Source organism: Erpetoichthys calabaricus, chromosome 9, assembly GCF_900747795.2.
Source record: "Erpetoichthys calabaricus chromosome 9, fErpCal1.3, whole genome shotgun sequence".
Taxonomy (NCBI): Eukaryota; Metazoa; Chordata; class Cladistia; order Polypteriformes; family Polypteridae; genus Erpetoichthys; species Erpetoichthys calabaricus.
The window spans coordinates 41,328,271-41,343,971 of NC_041402.2; the positions used below are offsets into that span (position 1 = coordinate 41,328,271).

At 37.1% G+C, this 15,701-nt stretch overlaps 1 protein-coding gene across 1 annotated transcript in view; it reads right to left on the minus strand.

Annotated features, from left to right (window-relative positions):
• Positions 1-4,895: 4,895 nt before the first annotated feature.
• rspry1 (ring finger and SPRY domain containing 1) overlaps positions 4,896-15,701 on the minus strand; it is a 39,549-nt gene continuing 28,743 nt past the window's right edge. Inside the window, exons 11-15 of the mRNA XM_028809361.2 lie at positions 10,952-11,063; positions 9,994-10,096; positions 9,262-9,414; positions 8,770-8,874; positions 4,896-6,059 (exon numbers count right to left, since the gene is read on the minus strand). Of these exons, the coding sequence (XP_028665194.1) occupies positions 5,963-6,059; positions 8,770-8,874; positions 9,262-9,414; positions 9,994-10,096; positions 10,952-11,063 (570 nt within the window). The 3' untranslated portion in view covers positions 4,896-5,962. The remainder of the gene's footprint in view (positions 6,060-8,769; positions 8,875-9,261; positions 9,415-9,993; positions 10,097-10,951; positions 11,064-15,701) is intronic.

Sequence of the window (15,701 nt, forward strand, 5' to 3'; positions counted from 1 at the left end):
TTTATTGTTATACAAGGTATTTATGTAATAAAGAACCCTTTGATTTAATCCTGGGACTGTTTTGTTTGTTTGTGTTTGGTGCTCAGTGATGCCCCCTAGCTTTCACACAATGTATAGGTGTAAAAACCCCTCTACAGCAGAAAAACTAAATACCTTAAAATCTCAAGAATGCTTTTACTGGTTTGATTGTACTCTGGTGATGTTATAGATAAAAGAAAATTAGCAGGCACCTTTTTTGTCAATATTTTTTTTGTCGATATTTATTAATATTATGCTAACTTACATGCTCTGTGCTGCACTTTATACAAATGAAGGACGCAGCAGAAGTGACTGACTGGCCACACAAATAGCCCCTCTAACCAAGATGGTGTGGTGTCCTGGACAGGAAAAAATAGATGTGATCATATTGTAAAATGGAAAGGGAAGGTTCTAACAGAGTGCAAGAGTATATGGCTGCAGCTACTGAAAGATGTGGAGCTCAATAGTTAGCAAAAGCTGATGGCTACTGGCACTTTTAGATGCATACTAGCTCTCATCTTGGTTATCTATTCTGCTCCATGAACCTCCAGCTCCTGGTTGTGGCACTGAAAACCGACCCACTTCACATCCTTACTCTTTGATCGCAACACTTGAGACATTAAAGGAGAACATTCCATGGCTGTCCTGCAAATTCCAAGAGAAAAATGTCGGTCTTAGATAGTGCCACTTAAATTTCTGATGGGGAAATGCTCTGCGCTCTTTGCGTTAATCAGTGTAACACATAGGATTGGCACTCACGTACATCCAACTCCAGCACAGTTTTGCATTTACACCAAACAGTCACATCTTTAAACCACATGCCTAATCTGGTGCAGGTCCCCCTCATGCTGCTGGAAAATTGCTACCCATTATAAAAAGAAGGAAATCTGCTAATTTCACTCACAATTTTGTATACTTTTTTTTTTTGTCAAGTCTGTAATGCCTAAAGCTTTTGCCACGAGGGAAAGTTTAATAAATGTGACATGTAGTCTGTGATAAATCCAACGGCAGCATTATCAATAGTTGCTGATATACGCATAGGAAGCTAATTATTTTGGGGAAAAAAGTTATTTTTATGAGTGTGCAATATCACCACAGGGCCGACACTTTGCACCGTGTCTCTCAGCCACTTTCCGTTTGGCCAAAACAAATTACACCCACTTTCTGATTTTGGTTTCCCCAATACAGATCATGGCGGCACGGTGGCACAGTGGTAGCACTGTTGCCTCGCAGTTAGGAGACCTGGGTTCGCTTCCCGGGTCCTTCCAGCGTGGAGTTTGCATGTTCTCCCCATGTCTGCGTGGGTTTCCTCCGGGCACTCCGGTTTCCTCCCACAGTCCAAAGACATGCAGGTTAGTTGGATTGGCGATTCTAAATTGGCCCTAGTGTGTGTGCTTGGTGTGTGGGTGTGTTTGCGGTGGGTTGGCACCCTGCCCAGGATTGGTTCCTGCCTTGTGCCCTGTGTTGGCTGGGATTGGCTCCAGTAGACCCCCGTGACCCTGTGTTCGGATTCAGTAGGTTGGAAAATGGATGGATGGATGGAATACAGATCACTTAAACTTAAACTTTAAATGGGACCGACGTTCTCAAACCTGGACTAGAGTCTGATCTAACAACACTCGATGAAAGGCAGGAAACATCCCTGGACAGCAAGTCCATCACAAAGCCCACTCAGACTCACACAGGCTGTTTGGGACTGGCATGTAATGTCACCTGTACATCTTTGGGAATGTGGGTGGAAAAAATAAACACAGACAGAGGGACAACAACAGGGCAGGAGAATCAAATCCAGAATGCTGGACCTGTGAGGATCTGCAAGCTTTGAGACAGCAACAGAAACCAGGGCATCTCCATTAAACGCAAGACTTTTGAAAATTATCAACAAACCCAGAATAAATATTTATAATGGAAGTGTGATTATGTAGCTCTTTTGCCACAAATTTAGTTTTTTTGAATAAAAATTAGTCTAAAATTTCATTAATCTCATGTTATTAGACTGGATGACAAAGGGAAAGTAGTAAGCTAAAATTATGGGAAAATCCCAGTGACTGACTTCCTGGTCACCATAGTGGGGAATGCGGCTACCTCGCAGTTTCTGAGTCCAGGGTTTAGGTTTCAGCTCGCTCACTGTGTGGACGTGCATGTTCTCCCTGTGGTTTTCGGCTATTTTTTGTGCTTTGTGTTTACCCTCAGGAAAGTGAGCCAAAAGCATTGAATTTTTTTTTTTTTTTAAGCAAAATATGTTATGATGGGTAACTGAAATAGGTAAATAGCCAAATGATAACATAATCATAACAGGAAAGATGTGTCGAATGTCCACTGCTGTACAGATTTAGTATAGGTGCTTTGTTTGATATGTCATGAAACAGTAGCCAACGCACAGAGGCACTGTTTGAGCAAATGGTGGAAGATTTATTTGTAATATTTTTCCTGTTGTTTGTGTATGACGAGGTATAATATCAATGCCTCACCCCCAAAATTATATTGACTGTACTCAAAGTATTGAGTTCCAGATGGGCACAGAGTTTGTTCTGCCCAGCATTTAGAGCTTGACCAATTCACATCGTCATCGCTATCACTGGATTCGAGCAGTAGTTCAGTTTCAGTTTGTTCTAAAACTGGCTTTACGTTTATCACTGTGTTTTTGGTTGAAGACTCTGCCCCACTCATCAATATTGATATATTAATATACAGTTAACATAAAGTGGTAGGACACACAGAAGTATTCATGTAGCATGATGTTACTGTTACAAGAGTTGTAACGTGAATCATTACATGTCATGCCAACTCTGACTTGGGCTACAAATTCTTGGTGAATACGTTTAAGCCTGAGTCATACGCGGTGTTAACACCAAGGAGATTAATCAGTGTTATCAATGCACAGTGGAGTTTGTCTACCTGCTTTTACCAGTAAAAAAATAAGAATCATAATCTTACATGAAAGTGAGTATGTATTTTTTACCAAATTATGATACTGTACTTTACTGGCACCATCAGAAGCTATAATGTCCATGCTACAAGGTGTCTGCTATCATCAACCTGTGCTACAGTGGAACTTGAACAAATACATTTATTAGCCAATCATTAATGCAGGAAAGTATTATGGGCAATGAAGAGAATGTTCTCGTCCACTCAAGTGGGTGTAGCTACACAATATGCGTGCATGACAAAATCTACACATTTGTTTGAGAAAATAATGCTTACCAAAAACATTAACCACTCGGGACCAGATATTTGTGCAGGGGTCAAGTGGACAAAGCACACAGTTTAAGGGAGTTGACATTTAGCAGGAGCAAAGGATTAAGGCAGAGCTGCGGTGGTCTGCCACAACATCACAGTGTGTGCTTCACAAAAAGTGGATGCTCTGCTTGATGCTCGTACAACATGAAGCGGTATAGCTTTTGTTTGTAGAGCATCCATGTATGATGGGATTCATCTACTTAAGATATGCATGTAGTAAGTAATAATATTCTCCATGGCTGATTTATTGCATATTCCATATTAGATTAAAATTTTAGCATTCAGTCCGTACTGAACAGCAATGGCATCCCCTTATTACTATGGGGTATTCTGCACCCCACTTGAAATCCTTTATTTTGAGGAAAACTTTAAACTTGTATTTCTGTGAGGACTGACTAGGTCTGCCTCCTCACCGTCCCTGCTATTAATGTGGTCAAAAAGCTTTGAGTTCATATACAACACATATGGAAACTTATGAAATATAAACCAGGTTTGATTTTAACCAGACAAAGTACAGAAAGATCTAACTAAGTCACTGGGAATGTCAAAACTACATGACCTGCAATCATCTCAGTATGCAGTGACTGTCCTGACCATGCTAAGATTACATAAATGAAGGCTACAACTGGAAAAGTCATGTAGTGCAACAAGCACTTATAGGAATGACTGACCATTTGTTGTAAAGATTCTTCTTTCTCTTTTCATTACAAGGATACAAAAACAGCTTTATATATAACCTGAAAAGCAGAAGTAGATGCAACTTAAAAATAAAAACAGCACACTGTATTTTTCTACAAGAAATACAAGTCTTCCCATTTAAAATTCTTAATATTTAACCTCTACCAGACTTTCAGTACAAGACCTAACAATAACAAACAAACTAGAAAACATTAATTGATTATCGCATTACCTGTTCAGCTCAATGGGTGGCTTAATAATGACATTTTGTTAAGACCTTTTCTGAATTGTCAACAGTCTATTTCATGGGTCACAGGTCCTTTGCTGCTGTTTTGATCTAACTCTAGCTTGTTGTATATCATTCTCAAATTTACAATTTATAATCATGTGCTGGAAAACCTTAGTCTCACACAGAAAATACATTTTCTCCTAATAACAAGAGCAATGTACTTGGATCAGATATGCTGAGCTGATATTTCCTTCAAATATTAAGCCATTAACATTGTTTAAACTTATTAATTTGAGAAATATCTAGAACAGCAAGTACTAAAAAGTGTCTGTTAAGCTTTTTTGTAATTAGGTAAAGCAGGAGTAAGTGTAACTGCTTCTCTGTTTACAGAGGCACACACTGAATTCAGTCCCATTGCTCAACATTAAACACCTCACAAACCACATTTATTGGCGATAGGTACATAGTGAATGTTATCTCCATCAGTGTGCAACTTTTTTTAGGTTAAAGAAAAGCCATCTCCAGGCACCCTTTTGGTAACACACACAAAGAGTATATGCATTAAGCATAAGAACAGAATAAACATAGAAAACCTGTGTACTGGGGAGTGAACAAGAATGTAGCTTAGGCTCAAGTGTCACACGAATTTTACGTCATCTGCTGAAGGGCCCACCATTACCTGAAAACATTATACTTACAAGAATCATTTTTAATTTATTAGCAAATGAAAAAGATATTCAAATTGCATTTATTTTTGAAAACAATATTTATACATTATTCCATTTTCATCGTGAATATCACAACATTTTTGCTGGTTTTAAACAACCACAAAAAATGCCCATGGCCCCTTTTATTTATATTTGCATGTATATGTGTATCAGTAAATTTTGCTTACACACACATGTATACAAACATGTATATTACACATAAATGAATCGAACATAAATTATAGTCAATTTCAAGGGCAGCATTTGGAGTAAGAACATGTTTTAAATAAATAAATTAAATTTTCTTATTCACAAAATGTGGTTTAAAAAAAAAAAAAAAAAAAGCAGGACAGTAACATTGTAATACACATACTGCAAAGCAGTCAAAGAAAGTTTGCTAACATTTTCTGTGCCTTAAGATGGAAAAAAAACTCTTTGGAATTCCTGAAACCAGTCAACATTTTCTGCATCTCTTAATGCAATCCACATTTTTTCAGTTTTGTATTTTGCATGTTATTACCCCAAAAGCCCTAGTATATAATACTTTCAAGAATCAACATGGTTTGTGTAACTGCTAACAGTTAATGAACAGTTTAAAAAGATCCTTGAAGGAATGTGTTCAATTGATAATGCTTCCTCAAAAATACTTGCATTAGTGCAAATTTGAAATTAAAGAAGAAAAAAAAAAAAAGTTCAATGTTTCCAAACTGAATACATTTTTATTTTAAAATGACCAAAATGTTGCATTGGTAATTTGACCAAAAGAAAATTCTTCTCCCTTGCACTCTATGAGCCAGTCATGAAAATATGTTTTTTCATTTCCCAACCTGCGCATTCATTAATGTGGGCCTGAAACAGAACACTGGAAGGCACCTCCCAATCGATTTCCTTATGTTCCTTTTCTGTACATTTTTCTCAACGCCACCACTTTATGCAAGATTGCAATTTCTGTTTTGATATTGTAAGTTTGCAGGTAGGCCAAAGGTGCAATAATGTGAAACACACTTTGTGTGTTGACTATCAAATTCACACAGAATTCTCTCCTCATTGAAGGCTGCTGGCAAATGAATAAAATTTGGCAGTCTAGGTGTCAGGACACGTGTGAAATCAATCTGACTCTAGTCTTTATATCCTGACGACACAGAGGACATGTTTCCAGCAGTAAGGCACACTCCATGCACATCCCACTAAAGATAGAGGAAGAGAAAACAAGGACAAAAAGATAAGTATTAATGAGCGCACAGGTATAAACTAATTAGAGAAAAACCTTTTAGGGTTTAGAAAAATTAATAGTCACTTACATGCTAAATTAATTTCTTTAATATCAGATAATAAATGGGATTGATTTAAAAAATGTTTCCGATTTAAAAAATGTTTCAACTAGAAATTGTGGTACATCATTACAACTACATAGTCCACTAGATTAGAGAGGAGCCCCTCTCTCCTTTAATAGTTTGACCAATCCATCCATCCATCCATTGTCTCCCGCTTATCCGAGGTCGGGTCGCGGGGGCAGCAGCTTGAGCAGAGATGCCCAGACTTCCCTCTCCCTGGCCACTTCTTCTAGCTCTTCCGGGAGAATCCCAAGGCGTTCCCAGGCCAGTCGAGAGACATAGTCCCTCCAGCGTATCCTGGGTCTTCCCCGGGGCCTCCTCCCGGTTGGACGTGCCCGGAACACCTCACCAGGGAGGCGTCCTGATCAGATGCCCAAGCCACCTCATCTGACTCCTCTCGATGCGGAGGAGCAGCGGCTCTACTCTGAGCCCCTCCCGGATGACTGAGCTTCTCACCCTATCTTTAAGGGAAAGCCCAGACACCCTGCGGAGGAAACTCATTTCAGCCGCTTGTATTCGCGATCTTGTTCTTTCGGTCACTACCCATAGCTCATGACCATAGGTGAGGGTAGGAACATAGATCGACTGGTAAATTGAGAGCTTCACCTCAATAGTTTGACCAAATCAAGCAAAATGCAACTCATTTCCTTATAATGTAATGATGAAAACCCTCAGAAATTCAATGATATGAGTAGACAGTGTGAGTTAGGATTTGGGTTATTGCAAAATCTACCCTTTCTTTGTAAAGATCAACCATGGTATGATGAAGGCAATGGAGAATGTATGTATCAAATCCTTATTACATTAAGGCATTTCTCAGCTAGGAGTTCAGCAGTGATTAGTCAGACCTCCAGCTCACTTTTAAATGCTGTTAATAACTTTGTATATAACTTTTTAAACTTAAAGCCTGAGAGGTTGAAGACTGCCACTGAATTAACTACTTTTTGTGCTGTGATTGATTTTCACATATATGTCATACTTATTTTTCAGTTCAGTTCAATTACCATATCCGGACCCTGCCTGCTGCATGTTCTCCCTATGTTAGTTGTCGGAGCATTGCACTTCCAGTTTCAACTTAAAAATACCGGCAACATTTCTTAGCATACTGGTGAAGTACCGTTACACAACGCCCACCTAAATGTCACTGATCCACTCCACTGTTTCCAAGTATACCAGTTTTTGACCCTGTGTGAATGATTTATGTACGTGTGTGCTCTGTCCAGGAGTGTTTTTTCATTCCCTGCGCCCAGGGCTGCCAGGAAAGGCATTGCCTCCAGCACTGGAAAAAAATGGTATGGAAAATAAATGAATGAATGTATAGTTTTTTCCAGATATGAAATGAAAAATAATTTTAAAAGTAAAAGGTCTGGATGAGAACACAGACAGACAGACAGACATAGTTACACATTTTGTCTAAAAAATAAAACTGCAATACTTGTTTTAAGAGCTTGTTTAGATGCAGGAGACTAAATGTTTCCAAAAAGGTAGACATCTTGAGGCAAATAATATAACTGTGTAATGTATGTAAAGTGAAATGGGAGGAGAAGAGTGTCAGGAGTGATTTGTGACAGATGGCTACCAGCAAGAGTGAAAGGGAAGGTCTACAAGATGGTAGTGAGACCAGCTATGTTATATGGGTTGGAGACGGTGGCACGGACCAGAAAGCAGGAGACAGAGCTGGAAGTAGTAGAGTTAAAGATGCGAAGATTTGCAATGGGTGTGACAAAGATGGATAGGATTAGAAATGAGTTTCATTAGAGGGTCAGCTCAAGTTGGACGGTTGGGAGACAAAGTCAGAGAGGTGAGATTGCGTTGGTTTGGACATGTGCAGAGGAGAGATGCTGGGTATATTGGGAGAAGGATGTTAAAAATAGAGCTGCCAGGCAAGAGAAAACGAGGAAGGCCTAAGAGAAGGTTTATGGATGTGGTGAGAGAGGACATGCAGGTGATGGGTGTCAAGATACAGAGGACAGAAAGATATGGAAGAAGATGATCCACTGTGGCAACCCCTAACGGGAGCAGCCGGAAGAAGACGGCGATGACATTGATAGCAGACAGATTTGGGCACAAAAGGAAATTCCAGGGGAAATTCCAGGGTTGTGTATTGTAAAGTGTCTTGGTTATGTACTGCGAAATATGTTTTGTAGGGAAATTCCTAAAATGCATAATTATATAGTGAGTAATTGATATACATGGGTTTTTATTCATATGAAGACATTTTTTAGCCCTTTGCAGCTTCTTTATTACATAAGCAGAACAGCAGCCATTTATTTTTGGGTATATAATTTAGGCAAAACTGTGCCAAAAACAAATACAACATAAGGGGTTAAAGAATTTTGGACCGATACACATGATAAAGCAGGGATAATTTCTCTTAGATACTTTTATATTATAAATTGCAAGCAAGTGGTGGTACAGAACAGGACTAGTTCACATTCCAGGACAGGACACATTGATGACAGCAGAAGATGTCAGCACACTGTAAATGTGTCCTGGAGGAGGAAAGGGAAGCATTCTGAGTCATTAATTAAAATCAAGTCATATAGTAATATTTTCACTATACCTGTGGCCACATGGCTTGAGCTGTGTGTCAGCCATCTGATCACAGCACAAAGTACAGCAGTTGTCCCGAATGCTCACTTGTTTCAGCAGAGCCAGTCTTCTGTGTCTTTAGAATAAATGAGACATTAATGTTCAACTTTTGTAAGAAGTATCAAGCAATAAAAATGAGTTTGAAATGGAGGTATATTGAGGTATATTCAACAAAACTTTTACTGTTATGCATATTATTACCGATTTCCCTTTTAGTATCCTTCCAAGTATTTTTAAAAGTACACTTCAAAAAGCATAGTATCATTCAAAGACTAAGGTCTCTTTGTAGTTTGAGGTAACTGGTTGAGAAGCTGTCATGCTAAACCCCTTGGGATTAATAAAGTATCTATCTATCTATCTAATCTAACATACACAAAAATAAGTATGTGCAATATTGGGAAGAAAATATGGGATAGGGATGCAAATCCATTAAAATGTTTAAACATAGTTTTTATACAATTACCTTGGTAATATGATCTTTTCATCAGAAGCAAGTGAAGCAAAATCATTGAAGGTGCTAAATTTTATTTGAGGCTGATATCTGAAAGGTTTTGATCCAAAGTTAAACTCGCACTGCTGATAAGACATAAAACTTGCAGCAGCAAAAAAGCCAGATCTGCATGGGGAAAAATATAAATCAGAAACAACAAAATGTTTAGCAAAAAAAACCAACACCACACACATTCTGTGGCATCTCATCTATATACAGTATTTAAAAAATTAACTGAAATTGACTTAAATGGGTTTTATACAATTGGCTTGATAATGTTCCCTTTCAACTACACAAAAGCAGCACTGTGGAACATTCATTAGTGTTACAATTCTGGCCATTCTGTCCTTATGCGCAGGCATTTTTTTCTTGCCTGTCATGTTTTCTCCAACATCACAAAACGGGAAAAGGCGACGATGATAGACAAGTCTACATCGGCCTGGTGTGAGTTAGTATGGGGTATGTCTAATGCAGTGCACTCATATTCATGTCCAGGTGGTTTCCTACTGAGTGCTCAATGCATCCAGGATAAAACACTGGTTTTACATGATATACTGCTTGAATTAGTAGATTCAGATAGTAAATTAACGGTTACTTTCTCTGAATGTCTTTGGTGTGTGTGCAAGGCCTAAACTCCTTCTGCATAATTTCCCAACTCAGTATCTGTAACCAGAATCAGATTTCTAACCCCCATAATATACTTACGTAGCTGACGAAAATACTTGCTTCTCTGGAGGAAGCTGGTTACCATTTAAGTAGAATATCATCTGCTTTTTATTTAAGTCCAAAAGAAATCCTATTGTATCACCTGTAGGGCATTTAAATCAAAAATATTATACACAATATTGTGAGAAGTCAAGCAAAATGACACCTTTTATTGGCTAACTAAAAAAATTACAATATGCAAGCTTTCGAGGCAACTCAGGCCCCTTCAGGCAAGATGTAGTACTATATACAACAAAAAACTGACAGGCAATACTTTAGATAGATAGATAGATATTGTCTATGTTCACATTAAAACAAATTACTATTAGCTTATTTACACAAACTCTGGTGCCCTCTTTAATGCCATTCTTAGAAATCTTCCCATTTGAGTCTGTTCTGGATCTCCTAACCTGTAATAGGCTTCTGAGACGCCCTTCCTGTTCATACCAGTAACTTCTAGTCTCTCTCAAGCCGTGTTTTTTTTTTTTTTTTTTTTTTTTTTTTTTTTTAATTCTATTTACGGAGATCTACCCTGCATTGCTAATCCATTTTTTAACCATCTATGTTTATATCTTCAAATCTGTCAATGTCTTTGTGAAAAAAATTAGACAAACCCATCATTTCAAATTAGTGCTAATACGGTTTAAAGTATATAGAGGCTATTTTGAGACCACCAGTTTTTCATTGTTTGACTTTGATCACGTCACTTAACCTGCTGTTACACACAAACAGTTACATATTTCTACTCAGTAATATTTATTTAGCAGATTCCTTTATCCAAGGTGACTTATTAAGCATTAACTGCTTTGTATCTTTTCAAGTCCTTTGGAATGGCATTCAGAACGAAACGGACCACATAAAAAAAGGGTTTCCTTTTTAATGAACAACAATGAAATGCTAATGTGAAAAAGTACATGTACCTACACTTTCATCATTATACAATAGTAAAGCTGATTACCTTCTTTCCAACAAGGGTGAGTGTGTGGTTTACTTCTGGCATTGTACCAAATTAGCTGCCGGCAGCCATCATAAGCACAGGAGAACTCATCATCCCCAATCCCATACCCCTCCTGAAACAAGATTTATTGTTGTTAATATTTAAGCAGCAAAAGGAAGTTAATCTGACTATAATGATTTTAATTTTAAAAAAATAAGTGGATACAGTGTGGGCAGTTTGAAAACACTGAAAATTCAGCACATTTTCTATAATTAACAGGTACTGTATATATTTTGTTCTTGTAGATTTGACTGATACTTTGGAAAATGTTAGAACACTTTTTAATCACATTTAAATAAAATGGCTATTTCCCATTTTAATCTAATAAAGTATTACATTCAAAGCATCATTTTAGAATTTGTTTGTCTTATTTGGGCACAAATTTTGAACACAATCTTCAAATAACAAAACTACAAGAGCAAGATGCATTTTAATTGTTTCACCTCTGTATTATACTATATAAGGAAACCTGAATCTAAATTTTCTCTTGAGGACACCAAACAGAACACCTGTTGATTTAATAATAATAATAATAAAAAAACACACTACACAACCAATACAAAACAAACAGCTAATCAGTCATTATAGGACTTCACTTATATTAGCCAACTGACCACCAAACTCCCTGCTGCTTTCAGCAGTCTTGGATATTCAGGTTATTGATTAGCAGTTCCATCCAGAGTTTTCATCCTTTTTCACCTAAATTACCCATGCATTCTCTGCCTTTTAATTGATATATCCAAAGCACTTAAGACATACATTATCATCAGCACACCATTATTCTCTCAACTCTGACTCAGATTGACCAAGGAAAACGCATGGGTTTTTGCTGAGAAAGAGGAAAACCAATTTTCATCTTTTTTTGATGTTTTTGCTTTCAGATTCACTACCCATATTTTCCTGCCATAAAATACCAATGACTCAGTTAATATGATATTTCTGTTCAGTAACAAAAAAAAAAGTTTACAGTCAATATTTTACCTTCACTGCCAGCTCTAAAAAAAAAAAAAAAAAAAAAAAACGACATCTGCAATTCCCTTTAACAATGGAATACCCTCACTGTTCTAGCTTACTAGAGTCACCCACATTTTCACAAATTAGCGAAAAAGGTCAGTCAAACATTCATCCCGCAGGCCTTTAAAACAGCCCTGCTGTTTTAACGCTTCTCTATTTGTAAAGATTTTTTTTAAGGCTTGTCTGTCAAATTCAGTAGCTGGGTCCTTAGGTTTTTTTATAGGCCAAAGCAATATTATTATTCTAGTTATCGGACTAACTCAACAATTACTGGTTTTATTGAGCCCATTAATGCCAACAACTTTATCATCTTTCATATTTTACAGCAGTCCCCACCTACTGCTTCCCAACTTTATTAGGACTCATTTTGCAATTCTGATTACTTTAAATTTGCATCCTTTTTATACTGTCTTTGTTACATCAGCAGTTCTCCATCACCTCAAATATCTTGCAATGTTTTCACCTAGGTATTGTTCATTAGCTATTACATTATTCATAATATGTCTGCATAGATTTAGGATATAAATGTTCAATTTAATCCCCCAGTATCATATTTCTTCTGTTATATGCAAATCACAAATTTTGTTGTAAGATACCTGCCAGTGTTCCGTAATTTTTCTTGAATATTTGTGGTAGAAACTATGCATTTTTGCACTTATGAAGATGTATGCAGTATTTCTATACTTTACATTTCAAAATGTTAAATCTTTTAATGATTTCAGGGACTTTTAAAAATCCAACTTTGGTTGATTTCCATTTTTAACACTTTGATAAGGTGCACTCATAAAACTGTGCAATGTGTGGTATAATAAAAAAAAATAAATAAATCATAAGCCACATCATTTTTTCTCAACTCATGTTTTCTAAAATGTACCTAAAGCCAAGACACAAATGGAAAGGTATGTTGGTAGGTACCCTCCAAATCCATTTACAGGAGTATTTTTGAATATTGCTGAAGGAGATAATTTAAACTAATATATAGTACTCAAAGAAATCTGAAAATACACTGCTTGCCTGATGCCATATCTTAAACTGGTAATCCACCTACTATAACAGATAACTCATGGTTTTCAGAAAAAACTGAAATACTGTCTAAAGCTTAGAATTCAACAAGAATGTACTAGGTGTTGCTCAAAAATGTGCATGCTGGTTCATGGGTTACCTTCGAATGACTATACTGTGGGTTATCCAATTTCATAACTCTCCATATAGGAAGAGGCTGCTGTAGACTATTTCATTATGAAATATTGTATTACCTATTATATGCTTAGTTGTTCTGCATTATATTTACTGTAATGCAACCTTCTATAACAAATGAGGAGAACCAAAGCTGAAAAAAAAAAAAAAAAACCACCAAAAAAAAAACAACACTCCAAGCGAGTGCAGCCTTTCACAGCAGTATTTCTACATTCTAACAGAGTGGATTATAAAAGGTCAGTGAAATCACTCAATTTCTTTTTTATATGTTTTATACAGTATTAAGTTCACAAACAATATATGGAGGATCACAGGAATCGTGGGAAAGAAAGGTCCTTTCATAGGATTGGCTGGCGCAGCGCTGTTTCAGCCGTGGAATGGCCAAATGGGGGAGGCAGCTTGATGGATGAGGTCTCCAGGACTCTAAACATATCCAAATCTTATTATGTGATATCATCTACTGTTACATTCTGCTCCGTACTTCTAGAATTTTCATTTTTATACTGAATTGAGGATTTGTTCTGTTCTGTGTATTGTATTGTGTTGTATTGACCCCCTTCTTTTGACACCCAACCTACCTGGAAAGGGGTCTCTCTTTGAACTGCCTTTCCCAAGGTTTCTTCCATTTTTCCCTACAAGGTTTTTTTTGGGAGTTTTTCCTTGTCTTCTTACAGAGTCAAGGTTGGGGGGCTGTCAAGAGGCAGGGCCTGTTAAAGCAAATTGCGGCACTTCTTGTGTGATTTTGGGCTATACAAAAATAAATTTTATTGTATTCTATTGTATTGTATGTCTAAAACTGCCTACTGCATTTTACCCCTAGAAACGTAATTCGCATGGTAGGTTTATGCAAGTTTCGAATATTACTGAAGATAGGGGACATGTGGAAACTCCCCCAATATTCTATAAAATGCTATATTCAATGATTAATATAACTACTTATGATGTTCTGAATTACATTTCACCAAATAAGACAATTCAATCAAGGATACAATCAACACTATAGCCCATACATTTATGTTTCATATCACTATCAACAGCCATCTCCTATATCCAGCTCAGAGAGCGAAGAGATCAGAAACTTTATTGAGTAAAAATCAGACAGACATTCACCTCTCACCAAGCTATGAAGGGTAAATTAGGATTCTTTCAATTTAGTAAGTGAAGACAATTAAGCAGAATCACTAATTCAACAGACTGCAGACAAAAACTGCCACATGCTTATAGTGAAACTGACTACTACCATCTTTTTGCTTGATAGTTCAATTGTTACCTCTCCACAAAAATGTAACATAAAAAAAAAATCTCAATAAGTGTGATACAATATGGAATCCTTAAATTCTGTTTTATTCCCTACTTATCAAATTGAAATTAAGCATTACAAAGTTAAAAAAAAAATACACATATTTCCAAATTATTTAAAAAAAAAAAAAAGCAGATTTCTTAAGCACGTCAGATATGCTCTGAAGCAAACGACCACCTTCAAAATGAAAGTCAGGGTGTCCAATTAAGGTGCCTCCCATCAATTCATGTTAAATACACTTCTCCCTCTGGTATGAGCAACATTAAGTTAGTCAGTCAGTCATTGTCCAACCCGCTATACCCTAACACAGGGTCATGGGGGTCAGCTGAAGCCAATCCCAGCCAGCACAAGGAAGGAACAAATTCCATGCAGGGTGCCAGCCCACCGCAGACATTAAGTTAGTTCCTCTCAAAAATTACATCCTGAAGACATTCTCAAAGCAAATCCAAGCAATTCCCACCGAAAAGTACCAAACAAAGAAAGGGTAAATGGACATCTTCAAGGTGTTAAATTGCTCAAGCACAATAAAGTACAATAAAAAAATGCATGAACTACAACATAACTCTGAATCTGTATGGAACAGTGGGCCTTATAACGCAGAATGATTGGGAAGAACAGCCCTAGCTGGAGTGACAAGTAAAAGGCCTATCCCTATCTTTAAAGACATTCTAGTATTAAAACACAAAACAGATGACATTGGAGAAATTGTGTATGCAGCTACAATTGCTTCATTGGCCAATAGTAAAATGAAAACCATTGCTGGAGTGGGGGAAGTGGGGGGAGGAAGCTGAGCAACAGCTTGCCAAGAAGGAAAGAAGGATGTGGGAGGCCTAGAAACTATGTGGAAGAAGATTCTATATTCTGATGAGACAATTAATTTTTCACCCTTGATAATGAAAACTACGTTTGGCTCATACATACTATCAAACACCACTTCTAGCATGAAGCATGGTGTGGACAGCATAATGAAAGGGAAATGTGACTTTGTCATGATTTAGAAAAATAGAAATTAAAAATATCTGGTAATATACTAAGAAATCCTGAAGGAAAACCTGCATCAGTCTTCAGGAGACCCAAGAAAGTTATTCTTTCGGCAGGTCAATGAACCAAAATACACAGACAAAGCCACATTACGGTTAATAACAAAAAAATGTGACAAGAGGTTGCTGTTTTTCCTGTGTTCACAACAAAATATTCAGA